The following is a 21,011-nucleotide window of genomic DNA, read 5'->3' as shown; positions in this document are numbered from 1 at the left end:
AATATGGAGCCAACATGTAAGCAGAGGCAAAAAACAATAAATGGTTCTTCAACAAATGAAAACATGCTCAAGGTAATTAGTAATTTGGGGAATGAAAAGATCAAACCCTGGGCTGGGAGTTTGGCCTAGTGGTAGAGTGCTTGTCTAGCAAGTATGAAGACCAGGGTTCAATTTCTCAGTACCACATACATAGAAAAAAGCTGGAAGTTGTGCTGTGGCTCAAGTGGTAGAGCACTAGCTTAGAGAAAGCCCAAGGACAATGCTTAGGACCTGAGTTCAAGACCCAAGACTGGGAAAATAATTAAACCCCAATGAGATATTATTTTACCAAGCATCACAGTTTGAAAACAGTTTAAAGACCTGAGAATACCAATTGTTAACCATGAGGCATTGCAGTATGCAGCATTTGGAATGCATTTCCCAGAACTTTCATGAATATAATGATCATCTCAAGAGTTAATCTATAAAAGTACTATGAGCTTGTCAGATCCGTAAAGTAAATTGTGTTGCAAGGAAATTTTGGTAAATCCTCTCTTGTAATAGTATGGTTTCACATTGAATGCTGAACTGGCTTTGTCTTTGAAATGCATCTCATTCAGATATGAGAGCAGGTCTTCTCAGGCCTCTTAGGATCTGATGGCAGCTACTTGGATGAAGCCAAATGTGGCCTTCTTTCCCAGGAACATCCTGGCTAGACATCATTAACTGGAGTCCTACGATATTGATTCCTAGGAGGAGAACAGAATGGCCAACTCCCTGAGCAGTGGTGGTCTTGCATGGACAAAGAAATTCAGCCTGGATTATTTGGCCCTTGACTTCAATTCAGCGTCACCAGCTCCTGTTCAACAGGTAGGAGGATTTTGTGTCTAAGAATTCACAGGCAGTCACACATCTGCTCAGGTTTTTCCTTGTTATCAAACTATGTGTTATCTTCTTAGGAACTCCTAGAAATAGAGATATGTGTAATGAAAAAAAGTGTTGTAGAAATCAACCCTAATCTTGTCTTCTAGAGAAAATGAAATCCTGGATATTTCCTTTATTCTTTGGATAAATGTATATAGCTATAGATATAGATACATAGACAGATCGATAGATGATAGATGTGTATATAGATGTTACATTCATGCTGTTCAAACTTTGAACCGTAAAAGTAATAGACAAAAAAAATCCTCAGGCAGAGATGAGAGTGGGGCAAGAGGCTCTCTAGACATAGGAGGAACCTGTTTAGGGAACATATAAAACGTTTGTCTGAGGAGACCTGAAGGAATGATGAAACTGGAAGCAGAACTCCTTAGCAAAGTTCCTTACATGTCAAGTTAGTCAGTTTTAGCTCTACTAGATCATATTCTCATGTAAAAAGTAGCGATCAGAAATAATAACACGTACATCAAGAACCAATAAAGGTGAGATGCTACCCAGTAAAATCACCATCTTGACAGTTAAGTCATAGAATCAGTGAACCGTAAGTCAGCACACGATGCTCACGATCCCAGGTATTGTTTAGTGGGAAAAGGCAATTCAGTGAGCAGAATAGAGTTTGGTTCCATTTGTATGTGTTGTTCCAAAAACCTCAAGAGCTACTCAATAAAAGCTGGTCAAAAGCAGGGGAGCAACGAGAACACAGCAGTCAGCTTCCATTCCGAACTAACAACCTAGGAGTCTCAGCTGCTTCTAGCCACAAAGGCTCTTGTAGTTGTTCTTCATGAGAAAGACTACTTCACCCTACTTCAGCTCATCGTTGATTCAGGGTTCCTGGAAGAAGGGAAAAAGAATGAATACCAGGAGCCCCTTTTCTCCCTAGGGTTGGCATGTGTGACTTCAATTCATGTTCTTTGGGTCAATGCAAGTCAGAGAACTAGAGAATGTTCACACACACACACACACACACACACACACACACACACACACACACATTATGTTTCTATAGGGAGCAATGGAAAATATTTAATGATAATGTAATCTACCAAAGAGGGGTGGCTGTTTTCCTGAATTAAGTTAAGATATAATGCAAACTTTATGGTTCTTCCCCTCAGAAACTTCTTTCAGAAGAGCAAAGAGTAGACTATGTCCAGGTAGACGAACAGAAGACACAGGCTCTCCAGAGCACCAAGCAGGAGTGGACGGATGAAAGGCAATCCAAAGCGTGAGAAGTGTGGGCTTGAGTCAAGTGTGCAAGCGGGAAATGTGGGGCTCAGTTTGCTTTTTCCTTTCACTAAAAAACACAGTAATGGTCAACGTAGTTGAAAACAAAGAATATGTAGTTTTGGGTAAAAAAAAATCTTTAAGAAAAAGAACGTCTTTAAGCATTGAATGGAGAAAAAAAAAACCTGGCAGTTTCCTCCCAAAGGGAGCTGAGAGAGTCCAACCCCCAGATTCCTGTGCTGGAGCCTGTGGCAGACATTTTACTCCTTCAGCGTCAGGTGATGCTTGCCGTTGGCTCCATAGTCTTAAGAGGAAGAGATGGAACATTCCAAATTCACAAGCTGAGATATAAAAAATGTCATCCATTCACACAGTGTAGGAACAATTATTTTAAAACTTGGGAGAACCTTATTCTAAGTGTTCTATAAAAATATTTCAAACAGTATTTGGAGCAAACATAGAATCAGTATTGCTACCAGCAGTATGACATCATTTGCCTTCAATACCTGAAATTATGTCCTGTCTCCTGTGCTTTGATTGGAATCATAAATCATCCTGACTACAGGGACCCCGGAGACCCTTATCACAGCCCTTGAAGACACTTTAGAAAATCAAGCATAGCACTGTTGGCACAATCGATACTCCTTATCTAAAGACTTCATCAGGCCAATCATGTCTGTTCCTGAAGACATATAATTCAAGTGATGGGCAATAGGTCCAGGCTTCATGATAAGCATATCAGATAACACTGGTGGCTCAAATACATTGTGTTTAAGCTTGCTATTACATTGCTTTTGGCCTTTTCCCAGCAGTCTTTTTTCATTCATCACCTCATCCCTTCCCCTAAAAGACCTTAGATTCCAGGCATGGCAGAGAAATGTTGCTCCCACTTTGAACAAAAGAAAGTTAAAAGTGAACAATGTAGCCCAAATTCACTCAGAGACAGTGACTCTGAGTTCTCCAGTCTGCCATTTGTTCCACTGAGTATTTGGTGCAGGCGGGGCAGGGGGTGGGGTCCCATCAGGAAGATCAACCTTGGGCCCATATAGAAAACACCTGCAGACACAAGATGATTTATCAGTACCCCTCCCTTTGATACTTGACAGATGTACGTGTCCAGTGAGGGTCTCTATGCATTGTCCAACTAGAATTCTAACATCATCAGTACTCACAATTCGAAATACCTCCTTGTAGCGGACGCTGGTGGCTCACGCCTGTAATCCTGGCTACTCAGGAGGCTAAGATCTGAGGATCAAGATTCAAAGCCAGCCCAGGCACTAAAGATCTTGAGACTCTTATCTTCAATTAATTACTACAATATGAGAAGTGGGGATGTGGCCTTGAGCTGAAGAGCTCAGGGACAATGCCCAGGCTCAGAGTTCAAGCCCCACTACCGACAAAGAAAAAAAAAGAACTACCCCTCATTGTGGTCAGTCTAAGATCCATTGTAGACCACATTGTGTCTTATGCAGTCAATTTACTTCCCTGCCTGAGAGCTGGATAGTGCTACCAGATAACTTGTTGCCACCTGTGGGAAGATTTACGTTGTCCCTGTTTATCTTGTGAAGAGCCAAAGCTTTTCAGTGGTAGAAATAACCAGAAAAAAAATAAAAGTTCCACTGTGAGGTTTCCTGAACAATTTTTTCCTTCTGGAGAAATGATCCAATTGTGGGAGAAGAAATTGTCCTGCTTCATGACGGGGCATTGTCACCCTCTGCTTCATGGGTCTTATGCGATCTATGAGATCCAGAGTTAACATCTCAGTTAGACATGGCGTTTTATTTAATGCCTTTTGTGATTCTTTCAAGCATCTAGAACCAGATGACATATTTGAACAACTGAGAATTAAGCAAATGTTGTAGTGTCACATATGAGAATGAATCAAGACACTAGATAGCTGGGGCATTTGTACTCTTTGCCACAGAGTTTCAGTGTTTTAAGCTGCCCCAACAGTAAGTACAGATCAAAATCTTAAGGGTTTTGACTATATATGAAGCTACGTTGATTTTCAAAGCAGTTACACTATTTTCTTCATGTGGCCAAGTTGGGAGAAACTTCCCTGTACTTTAAATTCAGGGTCCTGACCATAGACAGAGCACAGCAAATAGGCAACAGCTTATAAGGAGCTGACAGCTTTTCCATGTGACGGACACAAAGTTACAGGATCTCAGGCAAGAAGCAAGAGCTACAGGTTGACAGTTGTCGTAGGTAGTAGCTTCCCCATGTGCGAGGAGGCACTTGTTTTTTGGATCCTTGATGACCTGCTAAAGTCTAATGCAGGAAAACTATGGGCCCAAGTGTCAAGAGCACACCACATTGAAGATGGAAGAGAAATGGTCAGTAGTGAAATATCACTCAACTAATGAGAGAGACAGACAGACAGAGACAGACAGACAGAGAGAGAGAGAGAGAGACAGACAGACAGACAGACAGAGACAGACAGACAGACAGACAGAGACAGAGACAGAGAGAAACAGACAGACAGACAGACAGACAGACAGACAGACAGACAAAAAAGGAGAAATTTCTTTCTTACAAAACATTTCCAAGAATGTATTTATGCCATGAAGCAATATACACATGAGTAGTATGTCATGTTTGGACGTGATTAATTAAAAACAACAATGCTCTAAATAGTCACTGTCTAAGCGTATGGAAAACAATAGAAATGAGCATAAATTAACTTTTTAAAGTTGGGATCATTCTTCATTTCCAAGATATATGCAGTTATGTTCTGCTTTGATCAATCTCCTAAAGTACAATGAAATATGAGTTTTTTTGAGCTGACAACAACATATGTGCTCCTGAGAAAAACACCATTAACTTAAAAGAATGCCAACTGAATCTTGTTTTCTAGTGGAGACAGTCCATATATATAAGCTAGGACTGTGCTACGGACCACGGACCTGGTGTGTATTGCAGAAATGAGAGCAGAGACCATTATGAGTCACACACATGGCATGTCTGCACATAGTGCAGTGGATTCCTTCCTGAAAAATGTGTGAATCAATACAACAGAGCAATGCAGCAATTAATCCCACATTGTTTCTTGTAGCTCCTTTTTTGTTCCATTTCTGGTGCAGGATGGAGAACAGAAGGGTCTCAACCTACAAGTTGGGAAGGCCAAAAACCCAGGAATTCTGAGAAGTTAAGCTTTCCTTGGGGAAGAAGGAGTCCTGAGACCCAGCACGCACCTAGCCATCAAGGCACTTGGAATCACTGTATGAGCCACTTCATCGTAAAACAAATGTCGCCTGAATCATCGTGACCTACAGGTCTAAGTACAAACTGAAGGTTCCTCTCCAGCCTGTTTCCTTCTCTCAATGGTCTTCTCAAATCCCATCCCTACCATATGTGTACCTACAATCACACCAGTGTTTCAAAATCACTTTGCTTCTTTCTGTTTGGTTTCTGGAGTTAATAAAGGTCTTATAAAGGAAAAGCATGACTTCAGTTCTGGTTCGTTTGTGTGAAGTGATGACATTTAATATAAATGAGGAGGACCATGTTTAGAAAGTGGAGTGTCATGAGTAGCATTTATTTCTGTTTTCAAATACACTATATTTAACTAGACTCATGTACAGTGACCTACACAAGATTTGGCTGCAAACAGTTGAGCAGGTGGCTGTAATTAGTAGTGCATTTGCTCAGCCAAACAATATCTTGACATCCTGTTCCTCCTTCAGAAACTAGCCTCAATAATTAGCAGGAAAATCTACTGCTCTTCCTGACATTACATATAGCATGACCTTTGTCATGCATTTTATGTGAACAAAACAGGAGCCCTAGGCTTGCCACTCCCCAGGACTGATCTCTTTCGCCAGTACCTCCCTTTTCTTCAAGGCCAAGGCTCTGAGAAGCCCTGGATTCTAGGTCAGTGGCATCTCCAGGCTACGATGCAAGTTACAAAATGGCCCTGGGTTAGCCGGGAGTTTAGCCCAGTGGTAGAGTGCTTGCCGAGCATGCACAAAGACCCAGGTTGGACTCCCTTGAACCACATACATAGAAAAAAAGCCAGAAGTGGTTCTGTGGTTCAAATGGTAGAGCTATAGCCTTGAGAAACTCCAAGGACAGTGCTGAAACACTGAGTTCAAGCCCAGAACTGGTAAAAAATAGTGGCCGTGGGTTGAGAGGAAACAGCAAAAAGTATAGAAAAGAAAACACTATTACTGGTGATGAAAAAAGAAAAACCATTAGCTAGCATAAGGCCAAATGTAAACAGTGCAACACATGCACTAGAAAAACACATTGGCTGAAAGAAAAAGTAGACCAGAGAAACAGGAACCTCAAAATCTCAGCCTAAGACCCTCTGAACCCTGTAGCGTCTTATACTGTGGTCCTGTTACTTTTGTTTTTTTCTTTTTTTTTCGGTCCTGGGTCTTGAACTCACAGCCTGAGCACTGTCCTTGGGCTTTCTCAAGGCTAGAGCACTACCACTTGAGCCACAGCACCAGTTCCAGCTTTTTCTATGTATGTGGTACTGAGGAATCGAACCCGGGTCTTCATGCATGCTAGGCAAGCACCCTATCACTAGGCCACACTCCTGGCCCCTTGAATACTCTTCTTTAAGCCACAGTTTCATTGTCTTAGTAAAAGAAGAATTAAGGGATTATTTAGATTCATTTTTTAGAATTAGTAAATAAACCAGGAACAGTGAGGAAGATCTAGAACAGTATATGAGATGAAGTCCACTGTGTCAGTACACATGCAACAATTGTAGGTGAACCTCAATGAAAAAAGCAGAAAGACCAATTTTACTTTTGCTGCTGCTTTATTGGACCCATTTTGCTTACTTTTTAATCTTTAAGTAGTTGTGCAAAGCAGTTGTGCCATTTAACAAAGCAGTTTATGAATATAGTGCATAGTGATCATGACCTATGGGGTTGGGATCTAGAGGCCAAAGAAGATAAAAGCTGGATGCAGGCCTCTTCCACAATGCCCACTTGGGCAAGGATTCTCAATGGTACACATCTGCCTGAAGATGCAGCATGGAGGCAGGGAAGTGACATGCCTCTAGCTTGATGACAGGGGACAAGGGAGGATGCGATGCATGCTAGAAGGCCATGTGGCCCTGAGACACGAAGCAGCTGCTTCCCGCCCCTGCGTCCGGCAGCAGTGCGGCCTGCCCTGGCTCCCGGAAACATCTCTGCTGTCACCAGGACGGGGACACTGGGGGAGCCGAGGCTGCACATCGGCACGTGCTGGGCGGAGGGGAGCAGCCCAGAACGAGGTGAGATGCTGGAAGCTTCCAGAGTCCAGGCCCGCGGGGATGGGACGTGCAACAGGACCATGAGGAGACAGGAGACACGGCCCAGCTGCTGTGCTCCACTGGCTCAGCCTCTTCACTCCCTCCGTCCAGCTGCTGAGGCGACAGAGTTGTGGGCTTTCAGTACTGGGGCAATGTGAGCTTCACCTCAGAGGAGACGCTGTTCTCTTGACACAGCTCACTGATCCCTAAGCAGAAAACAGCCAGAATGTCCCCATTCTCTCAAGTATCTTTCTGTTCTTTCTTTTGTTATATAGTGTAGAACACTACACCCTGCCCTCTGTAGATGGTACACAGAAATCTGGGAACGAAACACAGCATAGATAGGAAGGGACACAAATACGGAACAGATATTGCAGCAAAAAAACTCAATCGCAATGCAGATAATAAAACAATGGAGATATTACACTTGCAAGTGTTAGGAAAAAGAATGGGACTTGGAAATATATAATGTGAAAAATGAAGATGTCTTAAAGACACTAAGAATTTATGCATGGAGTTGCTGTTTAAGAGTGTGCTTTTTCCTGGGGCCGGGAGTTTGGCCTAATGGTTAAAGTGCTTGCCTAGCATGCACGAAGACCCGGGTTCGATTCCTTGGTACCACATACATAGAAAAAAGCCGGAAGTGGTGCTGAGGCTCAAGTGGTAGAGCTCTAGCCTTGAGAAAGTCCAAGGACAGTGCTCAGGCCCTGAGCTCAAGCCCAGGACTGGCAAAAAAAAAAAAAAAAAAAAAAAAAGAGTGTGCTTTTCCTGTAAACCACTGATATTGGACCTTATAAACCCTATCATTGAAAACAACAATAATCCACCCGTTCCCCAGGATCCAAACCTCTAGGGGATTCGCCCCCCCCTCCTGAGCCTTGTACTCATGCCCTGAGCACCATTTTTGAGCTTTGTCAAGGCTAGAGCTCTACCACTTGAGCCACAGCACCATTGATGGGTTATTCTATGTATTTGGTTCTTGGGAATTGACCCCGGGTCTTTGTGCATGCTATGCAAGCACTCTACCACTAGACCAAACTTCCAGTCCCTGGTTTTTGTTTTGTTTTGTTTTTTGTTTTTTTTAAGATTTCCTTATTGACATTGAGTTTCTGGGACTTCCTTTTTATGTATGCTCTTCTTGTGTACTTAATACACTATCATGTGTCCTGTTATACAACTGGTTTGTCATTTCATGTATATCCACAACAATTTTCTTGCTTATTCTTCTGTTGATAGGCTGATTCTAAAATTTGACTACTGCAGAAAAGACTACAATGTATATGGTCCTGTAAGTACATCTATATGAGATTGATTTGGATTCTTTTCATTATGTACTCAGAAATGATATGGCTGGCCAAAGGGCTGTGGACCTCATGAATGGGTCAGTTTGGAAGAAGACCTTGCACAAGCACAGCCCAGGAGGTCAGGGGTGGCACCAGGGGTGGGAAGCCCTTGTGGCCCTGGCAACCAAGAGGTCAGGGGTGGCACGGGGGGGCGGGGAAAGCCCTTGTGGCCACGGCAACCAAGGAGGAACCTAGAGCCCAGGCTGGAAGCTTGGACTGGGTGGGGTTGCGCAGGCGCCCTGGGCTTCGCCTAGCGCGCGTGCAGGGTTTCCTGCTGCACTTCCTGCCATGGACCATTGACCATCACGAGGATGGCGGGTGTGGGGATGTCCATGCTCCGCCAGGTGGACCTCAGCAAGGCCAGGACGGCCATGGACGACGAAGGCCGCGGCAGCGAAGGCAGCGAAGGCAGCAAAGGCAGCGAAGGCCCAGGCGATGGGGGGCAGCGTGGGTCCCTGGCGTCCGCAGACCTGGCTGCCCCTGGGGGGGCACGCGTCGAGTAGTGGTCGGAGCAACGCCCTTCCCCAGAGTCCGCAGAGTCCTCAGAGCCGCCCGTACGGTGCCCCGTATGGCGCGCAAGGCCGTACGGCCAGGGGCCCACAGGCCTCATGGGGAAAATGAGGGGGCGCAGCGGGGACGGTAGCTGGGGACAGGAGCTGGGAGAACGGGAGTTGGGGATAGGGCCTGGGGGGACAGGAGCTGGAGTCGTCTCAGGACCTGGGGGACAGGAGCAGGGGACAGGAGTTGGGGGCAGGAGCTGGGAGACAGGACCTGGGGACAGGACCTGGGGACAGCAGCTGGGGGGCAGGAGTTCGTGACAGGAGCTGGGGGCAGGAGCTGGAGTCGTCTCAGGACCTGGGGGACAGGAGCGGGGGACAGGAGTTGGGGGCAGGAGCTGGGGGGCAGGAGCTGGGGACCAGAGCTGGGGGCAGCAGCTGGGGGGCAGGTCCTCGGAGCGGGGAGGAGGCCTGGGCAGGCGCAGAGCCAGTGGTGGACGGTGCCTTAACCCTGTCTTCTTCCAGCTCCCTGAAGGTGCCTTTTGGATCCCCACTGGAGGCAGACATGGCCCGCAGGTCCCTGGTCACGTTTGTCCAGCGTCAGCAAGACTTGATCCACAAGGAGTTAGCAGTGACTGGCGGTGTCTTGACTGTGTCCGTTCCAGGAGGAGGAGCTGAGGGGAGGGGCGGGCGCTGGGAGGCCGCGTGCACCTCAGTTCTGCTGGAAAGGAGGCACTGCTCGGGTTAGGAGTAGACAGGCGCGGGTGGGGCTGCGCTGGATCCCCAGATGTCTCTCCTTTCACCTCATGGTTTCTCCTGGTTTTCAGCAGGTGGACCACTGAAGCCCCTGTTCCCTTTCCACTTTCTGTGAACACTTTATTTGATTTATTTTCTGTAGAAAAACACTCAATGCCCAGTAACTCTGTGTTAAGACAAAGTTGAAGAAGCATGCCTGAATCTGAATGTTCTTTTATCCCTACTAGACAACTAGTAGTGAGTGAGTTTATATTCTTTGGTAGTTGCCACTTTATCAACATTTAACTTTTTGACTCTACATGTCATTGATAAGTGCTGTTCATCTGTTTCTCTGTTTCCTAATTATGCATGCTTAAGTGTATATAATGAAAGAAAATAAAACTAAATTGGAGTGGAGAACAGTGTATAAAGGAAGGAATGAAATCAGAATATACTCCATTGTCTTACTATTGTAAGCTAGCATTTTATAAATGAAAAAAAATGTGCCACCGTTTACAGTCTGTTGCTACTTTTTATATGCAACTTCTAGATTTGTCCCATTTTCCTTTTTTTTTGCCAGCCCTGGTCTTGAGCTCAAGGCCTGAGCACTGCCCTTGGACTTTCTCTAGGCTAGAGCTCTACCACTTGAGCCACAGCACCACTTCTGGCTTTTTTCTATGTATGTGGTACCGAAGAATCGAACTTGGGTCTTCGTGCATACTAGGCAACCACTCTACCACTAGGACAAACTCCCACTCCCATTTTTCTCTTTATGTTGGAAAGGAGGTCCTGCAATTCAGGTATCTATAGTACTACCAAGAAAGTGAAAGAAATTTTGGAAATTGAACAAACACAAAATCATTAGCAATCAATCACTGACTAATAAATATTGATGAGTTTTTGAACTTCTCTGAGTCTTAATTTTTTTAATATGCTAAGTGCATAAAAATTACATATAAAATTTGAGGCTTACTATTGAAAAAAATTGCCAGTGTTTGGTCTTAAACTCAGAGCCTGAGCACTCTCCTTGGACTTCCTCAAGGCTAGAGCACTATCACTTGAGCCACAGCACCACTTCTGGCTTTTTCTGTGTATGTGGTATTGAGTAATTGAACCCAGGGCTTCATGTGTGCTATGCAAGCACTCTACCACTAGGTCACATTGAAATTTATACTGCATTTACATTTAGTATAGTAACTTTTCCATATGTAAACAGTCTTACAGAAAACAGTATTATATTGAAATAAAACTCACAATTTTATAATGTTTTATAATATTTTACCTTGTGATGGGTAATAACTCCATGAGATTTTCTACATAAGTTAAATGAATGTTTATTTCCCTATGTTAGATTATGAGAGCAAGTATTACAGACTACCTATTTACCTTATTTAACTATAAATCAACAGCACAAATATATTACATAATATATATATGTATTACAGCATTCTGCTTTCTGCATACCCTTGTGCAACTGGGTATCTTCCTACAAAAATGGAAAACCTTATTTTTTTATTACTTAGCCAAGATTTATTGACCTGGATGAATCAGTAACTGGAGGTTGGGGAGTGGAGGAGATCATTTACCATAAAGAATGTTTAAATTGAAGGCGAAGTTCCAGATGCTGAGGCTAGGAGACTGTGATGCAGAGATGGATGAGGCAAGAGACAACTGGGATAGGGGTAGGAATCCTGGATATTCGTGGATATTCAGTGCACCCAGTTAAAACCTTATTTTTGTGAGAACTTAACAAGAGAGGAAGAATTTCCTGGCTCACTAGCATCCTTTCAGATATATGAAGGAAATTACTAGGATGATTGGCTTTAATTAGAGGTTAATAGTTAACTCACTCTTAATCACTTGTATACTAGAATCTTGCTACACCGTAAAATTAGCTCCAGTAGCTATTTTGTAGACTCCCTCATATTTCCTATAAAGGTAAATGTTATGTGTAAAAGTAAATGGTATACAATTCATTTTTACTTCTTTCTTTCCAAAGTGAATCCTTTATGAAACTATTGGTATCTTTCTTCATTACGGTTTGAATTTTCCAACTCTTTGTAACCCTGGTAGTTTTCATTTGCCATCAGTACCTCAATTGTGCACTGCCTAATTCCGCCCAGTAATTAGATTTTTCCAACCTGACAGGCGAGGAGCGTTACTGGTACCTTTCCTGTTTACAGCATGGGCAGAGTTATCTGTCATTGTCTTTGCTATACAGGTAAAGGAAAGATTCCTAGTGTCTATTAGCTATCTCATAAGCTCACAGTCACCGGTTGGATACTCTAGCTGGCTCTCTGTGGAATCCATGGTTCTGTCCCTCTGTAGTGTTTCTTGCCTTCTTCTGGCAGGCTCCAGCCACCCAGACTCTTTCTCCTTCTTCCTAAATTTCAGGTGCATGCCTGAAGAAAATTCTTGCACTTGGTTCAAAGCAGGATAGATTTCAGAATTCGCCTCTCTTGTTTCTCATCTCCCAGAGGTGTCTGCCCCTCGATGCATGACAGCCAGTTTCTTAGCATTCCACATCTTACATAATCTGTCTGCATGGAAGCTGTACTTTCACATTGGGGCTCTGTCAGCTTCCTATACCTCCATCTGCTTTCAGTGTCCCGTTACAGAATTTGGTGAGCCCGGACATTGAGAGCTGGAGGAAGAGATACTGTGCAAGCTGCTGGTGGTTGTGATGTGAGGATAATTAAGGATTGTCATCTGACTGCATGTGACAGTGGCGGTGACACTCTGGCCCTTTTTCTTTGTCTCTTTCCCTCCATGTCACTCTACTTCAGTCCCATTTCCTCTTCTTTTTTTTCTTTCTTTTTTTGTGGGTTATGAAGCTTGAGCTCGGCCTGGGCTCTGTCCTTGAGCTCTTCAGCTCAAGGCTATCACCCTACCCCTGGGCTTGGGCATTGTCCCTGAGCTCTTCAGCCAAAGGCTACCACCCTACCCTTGAGCCAAGCCCCACTTCCCATTTTCTAGAGGTTAATTAACTGGAGATAAGAGTCTCAGGTCCTTTTGGGCCTGGGCTGGCTTTGAACCTTGATCCTCAGATCTCAGCCTCCCAAGTAGCTAGGATTACAGGTGTGAGCCACTGCACCCAGCTCTTTTATTTTTAATTCATATTTTATAGACCCTGGTTATTGTAGATAAGTGAGAAGTATCTCTTTTACAACCTTATCCGCTCTGCTTCCCCTCAACAGTCTCCATCACCATGGTTCTAGTAAATTCCACTTTGAGGGGTCCTCCGTGTTCTCCCCACAAGCACCAAAGGTTAAAAACTGTGTAAAGATAATAGTTTAGTGTTGCCTTTAATAATATATCTTGCTCTGTGTCCTATTGTTATGGTACTTCATTCTTCGTTGCACAGGTGATATCCTAGAATTTCCCTTTGTCCAGAGCTGGAACCTGAGTTGGATTTGCGATCTTGTATTATACATACTACTGTACTTATCATAGTTTACCTTATTTCAGTATGTTGTAGATCACTGGTTGCATGCATTTGTTAACATAGGTCTGTACAGTTGGTCAGCACCACAGATGAGATGTCGAATAGTATCATTACTCCCTAAATTCCCATGTGCCCTTTTGTAGTCTTTTCTCTCTTGCCTGGAGAAAACCAAGACTTATGTGAAATCAACCCAAGATAGCCCTTTTGCTCCCCCTTCAGGGAAACAAACGTTAAAACAGAAAAGCCGAAGTCACTGATGAGAGTCCATGTTGCTGCTACTGAAAACTGAAAGCATTGGGAAGAATGTTTGTTTAAAAGGAAACACAGAAACCATGGAAGAATTAATAGGGGTGAATGTAATCAAATGCCCAAATTATTTATAGCAGAAATCAAAGTACAAACTAACCACGGAAACAAGTGAAATCGTGACAAAGCAGAATGCAAAATCTAGAAATCAAAAATAAATAAACAAATAAAATCAGGGTTCAATAACACAAAAACGTTTATTAAAGTCTGTTAAACAACAAGGCATAATAGATAAATTGAATGCAGTATGTGTAACCTAGCTGGGTGACTCACACATGCAATCCTAGCTAGTCAAGACACTGGAATCCAGAGAATGAAGATTTGAAGCAAGTCTGAGCTGAAAAGCCTGCAAGAGTGCATATTCAATTAACTAGTTAGATCCAAGACTGGGGCATTGTTCAAATGGTAGAGCACCAGCCATAAGCAAGCTGACCAAGGAAGAACATGAGGACCAGAGTTTAAACCCCTGTGCCGCCAAAACAGAAAAATGAAAGAAGGAACAAAGAAGGGAGGGAGGGAGGAAGGATAGAGGGAAAGAGGAAAGAAAGAAGAAAATAAAGGAAGGATAAACTGGGCACCAATGGCTCACGATTGTAATCCCAGCTAGTCAAGGGCCTGAGATCTGAGGATCACAGTTCAAAGCCAGCCCAGGCACAAAAGCCGTGAGATTCTTATCTTCAATTAACCACCAGCAAACTGGAAGTGGTGCTGTGGCTCAAGTGATAGAGTGCTAGCCTTGAGCTGAAGAGCTCAGGACTAGACTTCAAGCCCCATGACTGACCAAAAAAAAAGAATGAAAGAAAAGAAAGAAGGAAGGAGGATAGAAGGAAAATAATTGAAAGAGAAATAACTGCTCAGAAATCAAGTCTGTAAGTTAAATCCTGCACTACTAAGGTATAAAGAAGTCTTGGGAGACAAGCGGCATAAGAGGAGGCTGGATTTGGCCATGTCCTGTGCCTCCACTCAAATGTCACACTGAACATCAGTAACGTGCACAACTGACATGTCAATCAAAATATCTGAAAAAGTGGAGACATGGAGAACTGCATAGCTGCAGGTTACACTGATTGTATGGAACAAGATAAATTATTGAGTACATGGTATGAGCCTATTTATGTAACAGCAAAATCATAAATTCAGGTTCATATACCCTAAGAATATATACAATGGTATGCATGCTTCCGACACAGAGAGCATGAGAAACTTTTACTCTTCCAGCACACACTTTGTATGGACTATGAGTGACTTTATTGTACAGAATAGTGAGTTTCATAATTTTTGTATCCACATAGAATGTATTTACCTCACCCAATTATCCTCACAGCCCTTTTCCATTTTAGGCATCAAGTACAATACATTACCTTTTTTGCCAGTCCTGGTACTTGAACTTAGGACCTGGACACTATCCTTGGGCTTTCTCAAGGTTTGAGCTCGGCCACTTGAGCCACAGCACCATTTCTGGCTTTTTTCTATGTATGTGGTACTGAGGAATCGAACCCAGGTCTTCGTGCATGGTAGGCAAGCACTCGACCACTAGGCCACACTCCTGGCCCCCAATTCATTATCATTTATTTTCTTTAGTATACTGTACAAATGAGAGAGAAAACTTGTTGTACGTGTATATCTGAGTCTAGCACATTTTAGTTAACATCCGCAGTTGCATGCATTTTCTTTAAAATGACAGATTCTCTTCATAATGGATGAACAAAGAATGGCATGTGTTATCAGTTTTCTTTCTTCATTCATTCAGTAGTGAAGTTGCTTTATGATTTGAACAATGTTATGATAAGCAATGCTATGTAGGCATTTCTGCTGTTTGCCAACTTGGATTCTTTGGGGTATACAGCCAGGGGTGGCATAGGTGGATCATATAATAGTCCTACTTGTGGGTTTTTTTAATCACATATTCATGCTTATTTCTATAGTTATTTTTGGCAGATTTACATTTGCTCCAGTAGTGAAATTGTTCCACTTACTTGACTTTTTAAAGCTAAATGCATAAAAGCCAATGGATTAAAAAGCAAACATGCAGCCGAAATACTGGCTGTTTGCTGAAACAGGGGAAAGCCTCAGCACACAACATTGTTTGCACAGAATAGATCTTCTGCGTTGGTTTCACACTCCTGTAGCAGTGGAGTTCCCCACCAAGCTCATGCGCTCGGCAAGCTCACCGTGGATGTGTGTACACTGTGCTGGGCGGGACTGACTCTTTCCCCAAGGCGTTGAACGGCGCCCTCTTCACTTCGTTATTTCACATGCTGTAGACAACTGGGTTGAGCATGGGAATGAGGACCGTGTACAGCACTGAGAACAATCGATGTCGCAGGCCCGAGGATGCAGAGCTGGGCAAGATGTAGCGGAGTACTGAAGTAAGGTAGAAAATACACACCATGGTGAGGTGAGCAGCACAAGTGGAGAAGACGTCCCTGCGGCCCGCAGTGCAGCGAATCCTGAGAACGGCAGCCACGACATGAACAGAGGAGGTGACGACCAGGCCGCAGGGCATAGGAGCTACCAGAAAGCTGAAAAAGACCAGGGCAAGTTCATTGGCCTGTGTGCTGGTGGACGAGAGTTTGATTATGCGAGGGCCGCTGAACTGGAGCTGGGCTGCGAGAATGCTGTGGGTAAGCGCGTTGGTGGAGACCAGCAGGCAGGGGCCTGAAGTGAGTGCTGCTCGAGTGCGTTGACCCATCAGGACGAGGTCGTGCAGTGGCTGGCAAGATGGCTGTGAGCAGGAAGCATCCCCACGGTGCCAAGAAGTGGACAAAGAACATCTGAGTGAGGCACACGTGATGCGACACCTGAGCCACCTTATGAGAGATGTAGGCAGTGTCCCGCAGCGAAAGGTTGCCGAAGAAGAAGTACATGGCTGTGTGCAGTCGAGAATCCGCAACAGTCATGGTAGCCATGCCCGCGTGCCCAGCCACAGACCAACGGAAGCACGAGGAAGAGCAGGGAGCCCAGCGCCTCAGTGTCTGTCAGGCCTTCCAGAAGAAACGGAGATACCAAAGTCCCATTCCCCAGCTGCATGGAAACACACGCAGAAACTTGCACCTGTGGGGTCCAACACGATGGTCCAGGCGTGGACTTAGGACTCGTAATGGGGTGGAAAGGTGAGGGAAGGCGCAAAGACGCAGAAGGAAGGTTTGAGACTTACAGGAATAAGACTCAGCTTTGGATATATAGGGTGAGTCTCTAGAGGCTAAAGAAGGCAAAAGCTGGAAGTGTTAGGGGATAACCTTCCCCCTGGCCAGTCCCCCAGAATCACCTAACCATTCAAACAGCCTGATCCTGGTATCTGAAATAACCTCATTATTTCACTAGCACCAACCCAAGCTCAGATAAACGATAAGACGATGTCAAGTCATCCATCAAGTTCCATCCTGCTCAAAACCTCCCAGCACTTCGTATCACACCTTGGTCAAAGCCAGTCTTTCCCCACAGCCTACATGGCCTTCTAGCATGCATCCCCTCCTCCCTTGTCCCCTGTCATCAAGCTAGAGGCATGTCACTTCCCTGCCTCCATGCTGCATCTTCAGGCAGATGTGTACCATTGAGAATCCTTGCCAAGTCGGCATTGTGGAAGAGGCCTGCATCCTCCTATGTTCCCATGCGTCGCAATCCTCAAAAATGACTTTACATGGGAATGCACCAAAATGCCACCTCACAGTTAACTTCAACATGAATGTTATGTCACTTTCACTTCAATAAAAAAGGCAAATGAAGGGTTTTTTTCAAACATGTTGATAGTGAAATAATTTGTTGTAAGCCAAAAACCTGCCCTACACAAGATGCTCATCATTCTTCACAAAGGAAAATGACATCAGATGAAAACACATTGACACACAGAAAAGTGAAGTGTTCCACTCAGGAAAATGCACAAGTAAATGTAAATTTCTTTCTCGTTTTAAAATTTCTTTAAATGTAAAATAGATTTTGTTCAAGGATAAGGTACTTATGTGAAAGGGGAATGGTAAAGGAGAATGAATATAATCAAAATGTCTTATGGATTTCTGTGAAAAGTTGTTTATATTGCTTTGGTTAGGGGAGCGGGAGGAAGAGACTGAGGGAGTGAGTTTGACCAAGGTATATTGCATGTGTATGTATCAAAATGAAAACCCATTGTACACTAATTAATGCTCACTCTTGTAATCTTAGCTATTCAGAAGGCTGAGATCTAAGAACAGAAATTCAAAACCAGGGGCTGGAAATGCGGCTAAGTGGTAGAGTGCTTGCCTAGCATGCAGTACAGAAAATCCCCAAGTGATGCTCTAGCTTAAGTGGTAGAGCTCTAGCCTTGAGAAAGCCCAAGAACAGTGCTCAGGCCCTGAGCTCAAGCTCCAGGACTGCCCCCCAAAAGAAAAGAAGATAAAAAGAAAGAAAAGAAAAACTCAAAGGCAGCCCAGGCGAGAAAGCGTATGAGACTCCATCTCCCATCAACCACTAAACCGCAGGAAGTCCACATTGTGGCTCAAGTGGCACACTCCCGTCCTTGAACAGAAAAGCCAAGGAATACCACCTAAGCCCTGAGTTCAAGCCCCAGTACCACCAGCACAAAATACAAATGGAGGGAGAGGTAGCTAGATGCAGTGCCTCAAGCCTGTAATGCCAGCTACTTGAGGCAGACATTAGCGTGTCTGAGTTTGAGGCTTGCCTCAGCATAAAAATTCTTGACATTTCATTGCAACCAATGGCTGCAGGCGTTTTACCCCCAGCAATATAAGAAGGAGAATCAAAGTTCAGGCTAGCCCAGAGAATAAAATCAGAGCCTACCTCAAAAATAATGCAAAAAAGGGCTGAAAGCATAGCTTAAATGGTAGAGCTTCTACCTCACAAGCACAAAGTACTGAATTCAGGCCCTGAATTCAATCTCCAGTACTGCCAAAATAAATGTGGAAGAAATTAAGAAATATTCAGCATTAAAAAGAGCACCCTGAGGCCAGGAGTCTACCATAGTGGTTGAGTGCTTGCCTAGCATGGGTTCAATTCCTCAGTACCACATATATAGAAAAAGCTGGTAGTGGTACTGTGACACAGGGATAGAGTGCTGGCCTTGAAAAAAATCCAAGGACAGTGCCCAGGCCCTGAGCTCAAGCCCCAGGACTGGCAAAAAAAAAACCCTACAGCACCCACCTAACAAGTATGAGGATTCAAGATGAAATCTCAGTAATGCAAACAAATTTTTAATTAAACAAATAAGTATTCCATAGAACATAGTAAACTGTTTATACCCAAAGGAATAATGTATAGTGAGGGTTATAATCTCTGAAAAAATAAAAAATAATCTTGAAAAAAAAGAATGCAAAGATCACAATGAGGTGATCTTTGGAATGTATTTGGATTAAATATGAAATGGCAAGAAGATAAACCATATAGTAGACACTCTAGATCTAATATATCTGATGGATATATTGGAATGAAAAATGAAGAACAAATCTTTTCACTTTCACCACACTTACTTAACATTGTTCTAGAGATCCTAGAGAATGCACGAGGCAAGAAGGGGAAAAGGAGTTGCACATACTGAAGAAAGAAATAGAGCCCACACAAGGGGTCGGGTGGTATCCTTGAGCTAAAGACTCAGGGACACATTTATGTACATGGTAAATCCTAAATGATGTGCAAAAAGAAAAAATTAAGCACTTATCAACTTACAATTAAATATGTGTAGAACATTTACAGTGAAAATGACAGTGTTGAAAAGGAAATCTCAAGAAAACTTAAATCGAAATTGAGAAACATATCATGTTCATGGAAGACCCCCTTGTACCGTATGATCTACATAAATCAATGTCATCCTGAAAAGTACTGACTTTGGAGAAATTAAGAATTCAATTCCAAAGTGGAGTTTCTAAGTGCAAAGACTGTAGAACAAGTAAATGAAACTAAAAAGAGAAGAATAAAAATTGGCAGGCACAAGAACGGTTAAGAGTGGACAGAAAGCTCACACATCCCTGATACAAATGTAGACTGTCCTGGTTTCAGTTTCTTGCAAAGCTAAATTTATACTTATTATATGACCCTAAAATCCCACTTGGACATTTCCCCAAGAGAATACCCAATACCTATCCATGACTTCTGGATACATTTTCATATCAGCTTCATTAGAAATTACAACTTGAAAATAACCAAAATATCCACCAACAGGTAAATGGTTATGGACACGAGGCTGGGCACAGATGCATGATGCAATTATCACAGACGCCCACCCATCTCTGCCAACCTATGGCCAATAGTGGGCCATCCCTCCTCTTTCTCCATCTCACGGGCTCACCTCTCTGCCTGGCTGCACAGACTCTTCATCCATTGCCCCTCTTCACCTCACCAATGCCCCCTGAGCATTCGTGTTTGGGAGTTAAATAGAAGTGCTGTGTCCTGTCCTGACCCCAGGGGACCCTCCTCCCCTTCTATTTCTCCCAGAATCCTCTAGAGAACTGTGGGGAACAAAGGGACTGCATTCAAGAAGAAACACCTTTGGGAGTGATGATGCAAGATGTGAGTCAAACCAAGGTCACCCTGGGAATCACAGAGAGTTCTGATGATGGGTAAGAACAGGGCATGGAGGAAGGACCCAGGTCCCAGGTGACAGACTTAGCATGCACAAAGACCTGGGTTTGATTCCTCGGTAACACATACATAGAAAAAAAAAGATAACTGAGATCCAAAGTGGGAAGATGAAATAGCAGCTCAGGTTAAAGAAGAGTTTAGACCCCTCCCCCAAGAGGAGCCAATGAGTCCCTTCAGGGGCCTCCCCAAGGCATCTGGGACATTCCTAACACAGACAGCAGACGGGCAGGTCCAATAGTTGCTACATAGGTTTTACACTCTAGTACCCAGACATTTGGATGTATGACTTGCTTGCTTGACCTGATTTCATTTTCCCTCTTTTGGTGTGTGCCAGTACTGGGGCTTGAACTAAGGACCTGGGCACTGTCCCTTGACATTTTCACTGAAAGGTTGTCCGATTTAAGCCACAACTCTACTTCTAGCTTTTGCTGGTTTACTGGAAATCATCTCATAGACGTTCCTGCGCGGGCGGGCTTCACACTATGATCCTCAGACCTCAGCCTCGTGACTCGGGACTCGCTAGGATTACAGGTGTGAGCCACCCGGGCCTGGCTCGCGTAATGATTTTTGATCCTAATCACCCGTCTACCTTGGCCCTCCTACCCCTGCCCTTTCATAAACCATTCAAAGGGTTGCAGAGGGTCCAAAGTCTGTTTTCTAGGACTGCTTCATACTTGGGCCACTTTGTTAACCCCTAGTACAAAGGGAACCAGAATATGCTCAGTTAT

The 21,011-nt window shown here is 43.8% G+C and overlaps 1 protein-coding gene and 1 pseudogene across 2 annotated transcripts in view; one reads left to right on the top strand and one right to left on the bottom strand.

Annotated features, from left to right (window-relative positions):
* Gab3 (GRB2 associated binding protein 3) overlaps window positions 1-5,384 on the top strand; it is a 64,884-nt gene extending 59,500 nt beyond the window's left edge. For both annotated transcript variants that reach the window (XM_090326230.1, XM_090326229.1), the window contains exons 9-11: window positions 733-849; window positions 2,034-2,143; window positions 5,226-5,384. In XM_090326230.1, coding sequence (XP_090182356.1) covers window positions 733-849; window positions 2,034-2,143; window positions 5,226-5,286 — 288 coding nt within the window. In that variant the 3' untranslated portion in view covers window positions 5,287-5,384. The remainder of the gene's footprint in view (window positions 1-732; window positions 850-2,033; window positions 2,144-5,225) is intronic.
* A 10,583-nt stretch (window positions 5,385-15,967) lies between these two features.
* On the bottom strand, window positions 15,968-16,625 carry LOC150041763 (olfactory receptor 3A2-like; annotated as a pseudogene).
* Window positions 16,626-21,011: the final 4,386 nt, after the last annotated feature.

The sequence above is a fragment of the Megascapheus bottae genome, chromosome X (assembly GCF_031878675.1).
Source record: "Megascapheus bottae isolate mThoBot1 chromosome X, mThoBot2.hap1, whole genome shotgun sequence".
NCBI lineage: Eukaryota > Metazoa > Chordata > Mammalia > Rodentia > Geomyidae > Megascapheus > Megascapheus bottae.
The sequence above is the reverse complement of the archived record's forward strand: the minus strand, read 5'-3'. Positions and strand labels throughout refer to the sequence as shown.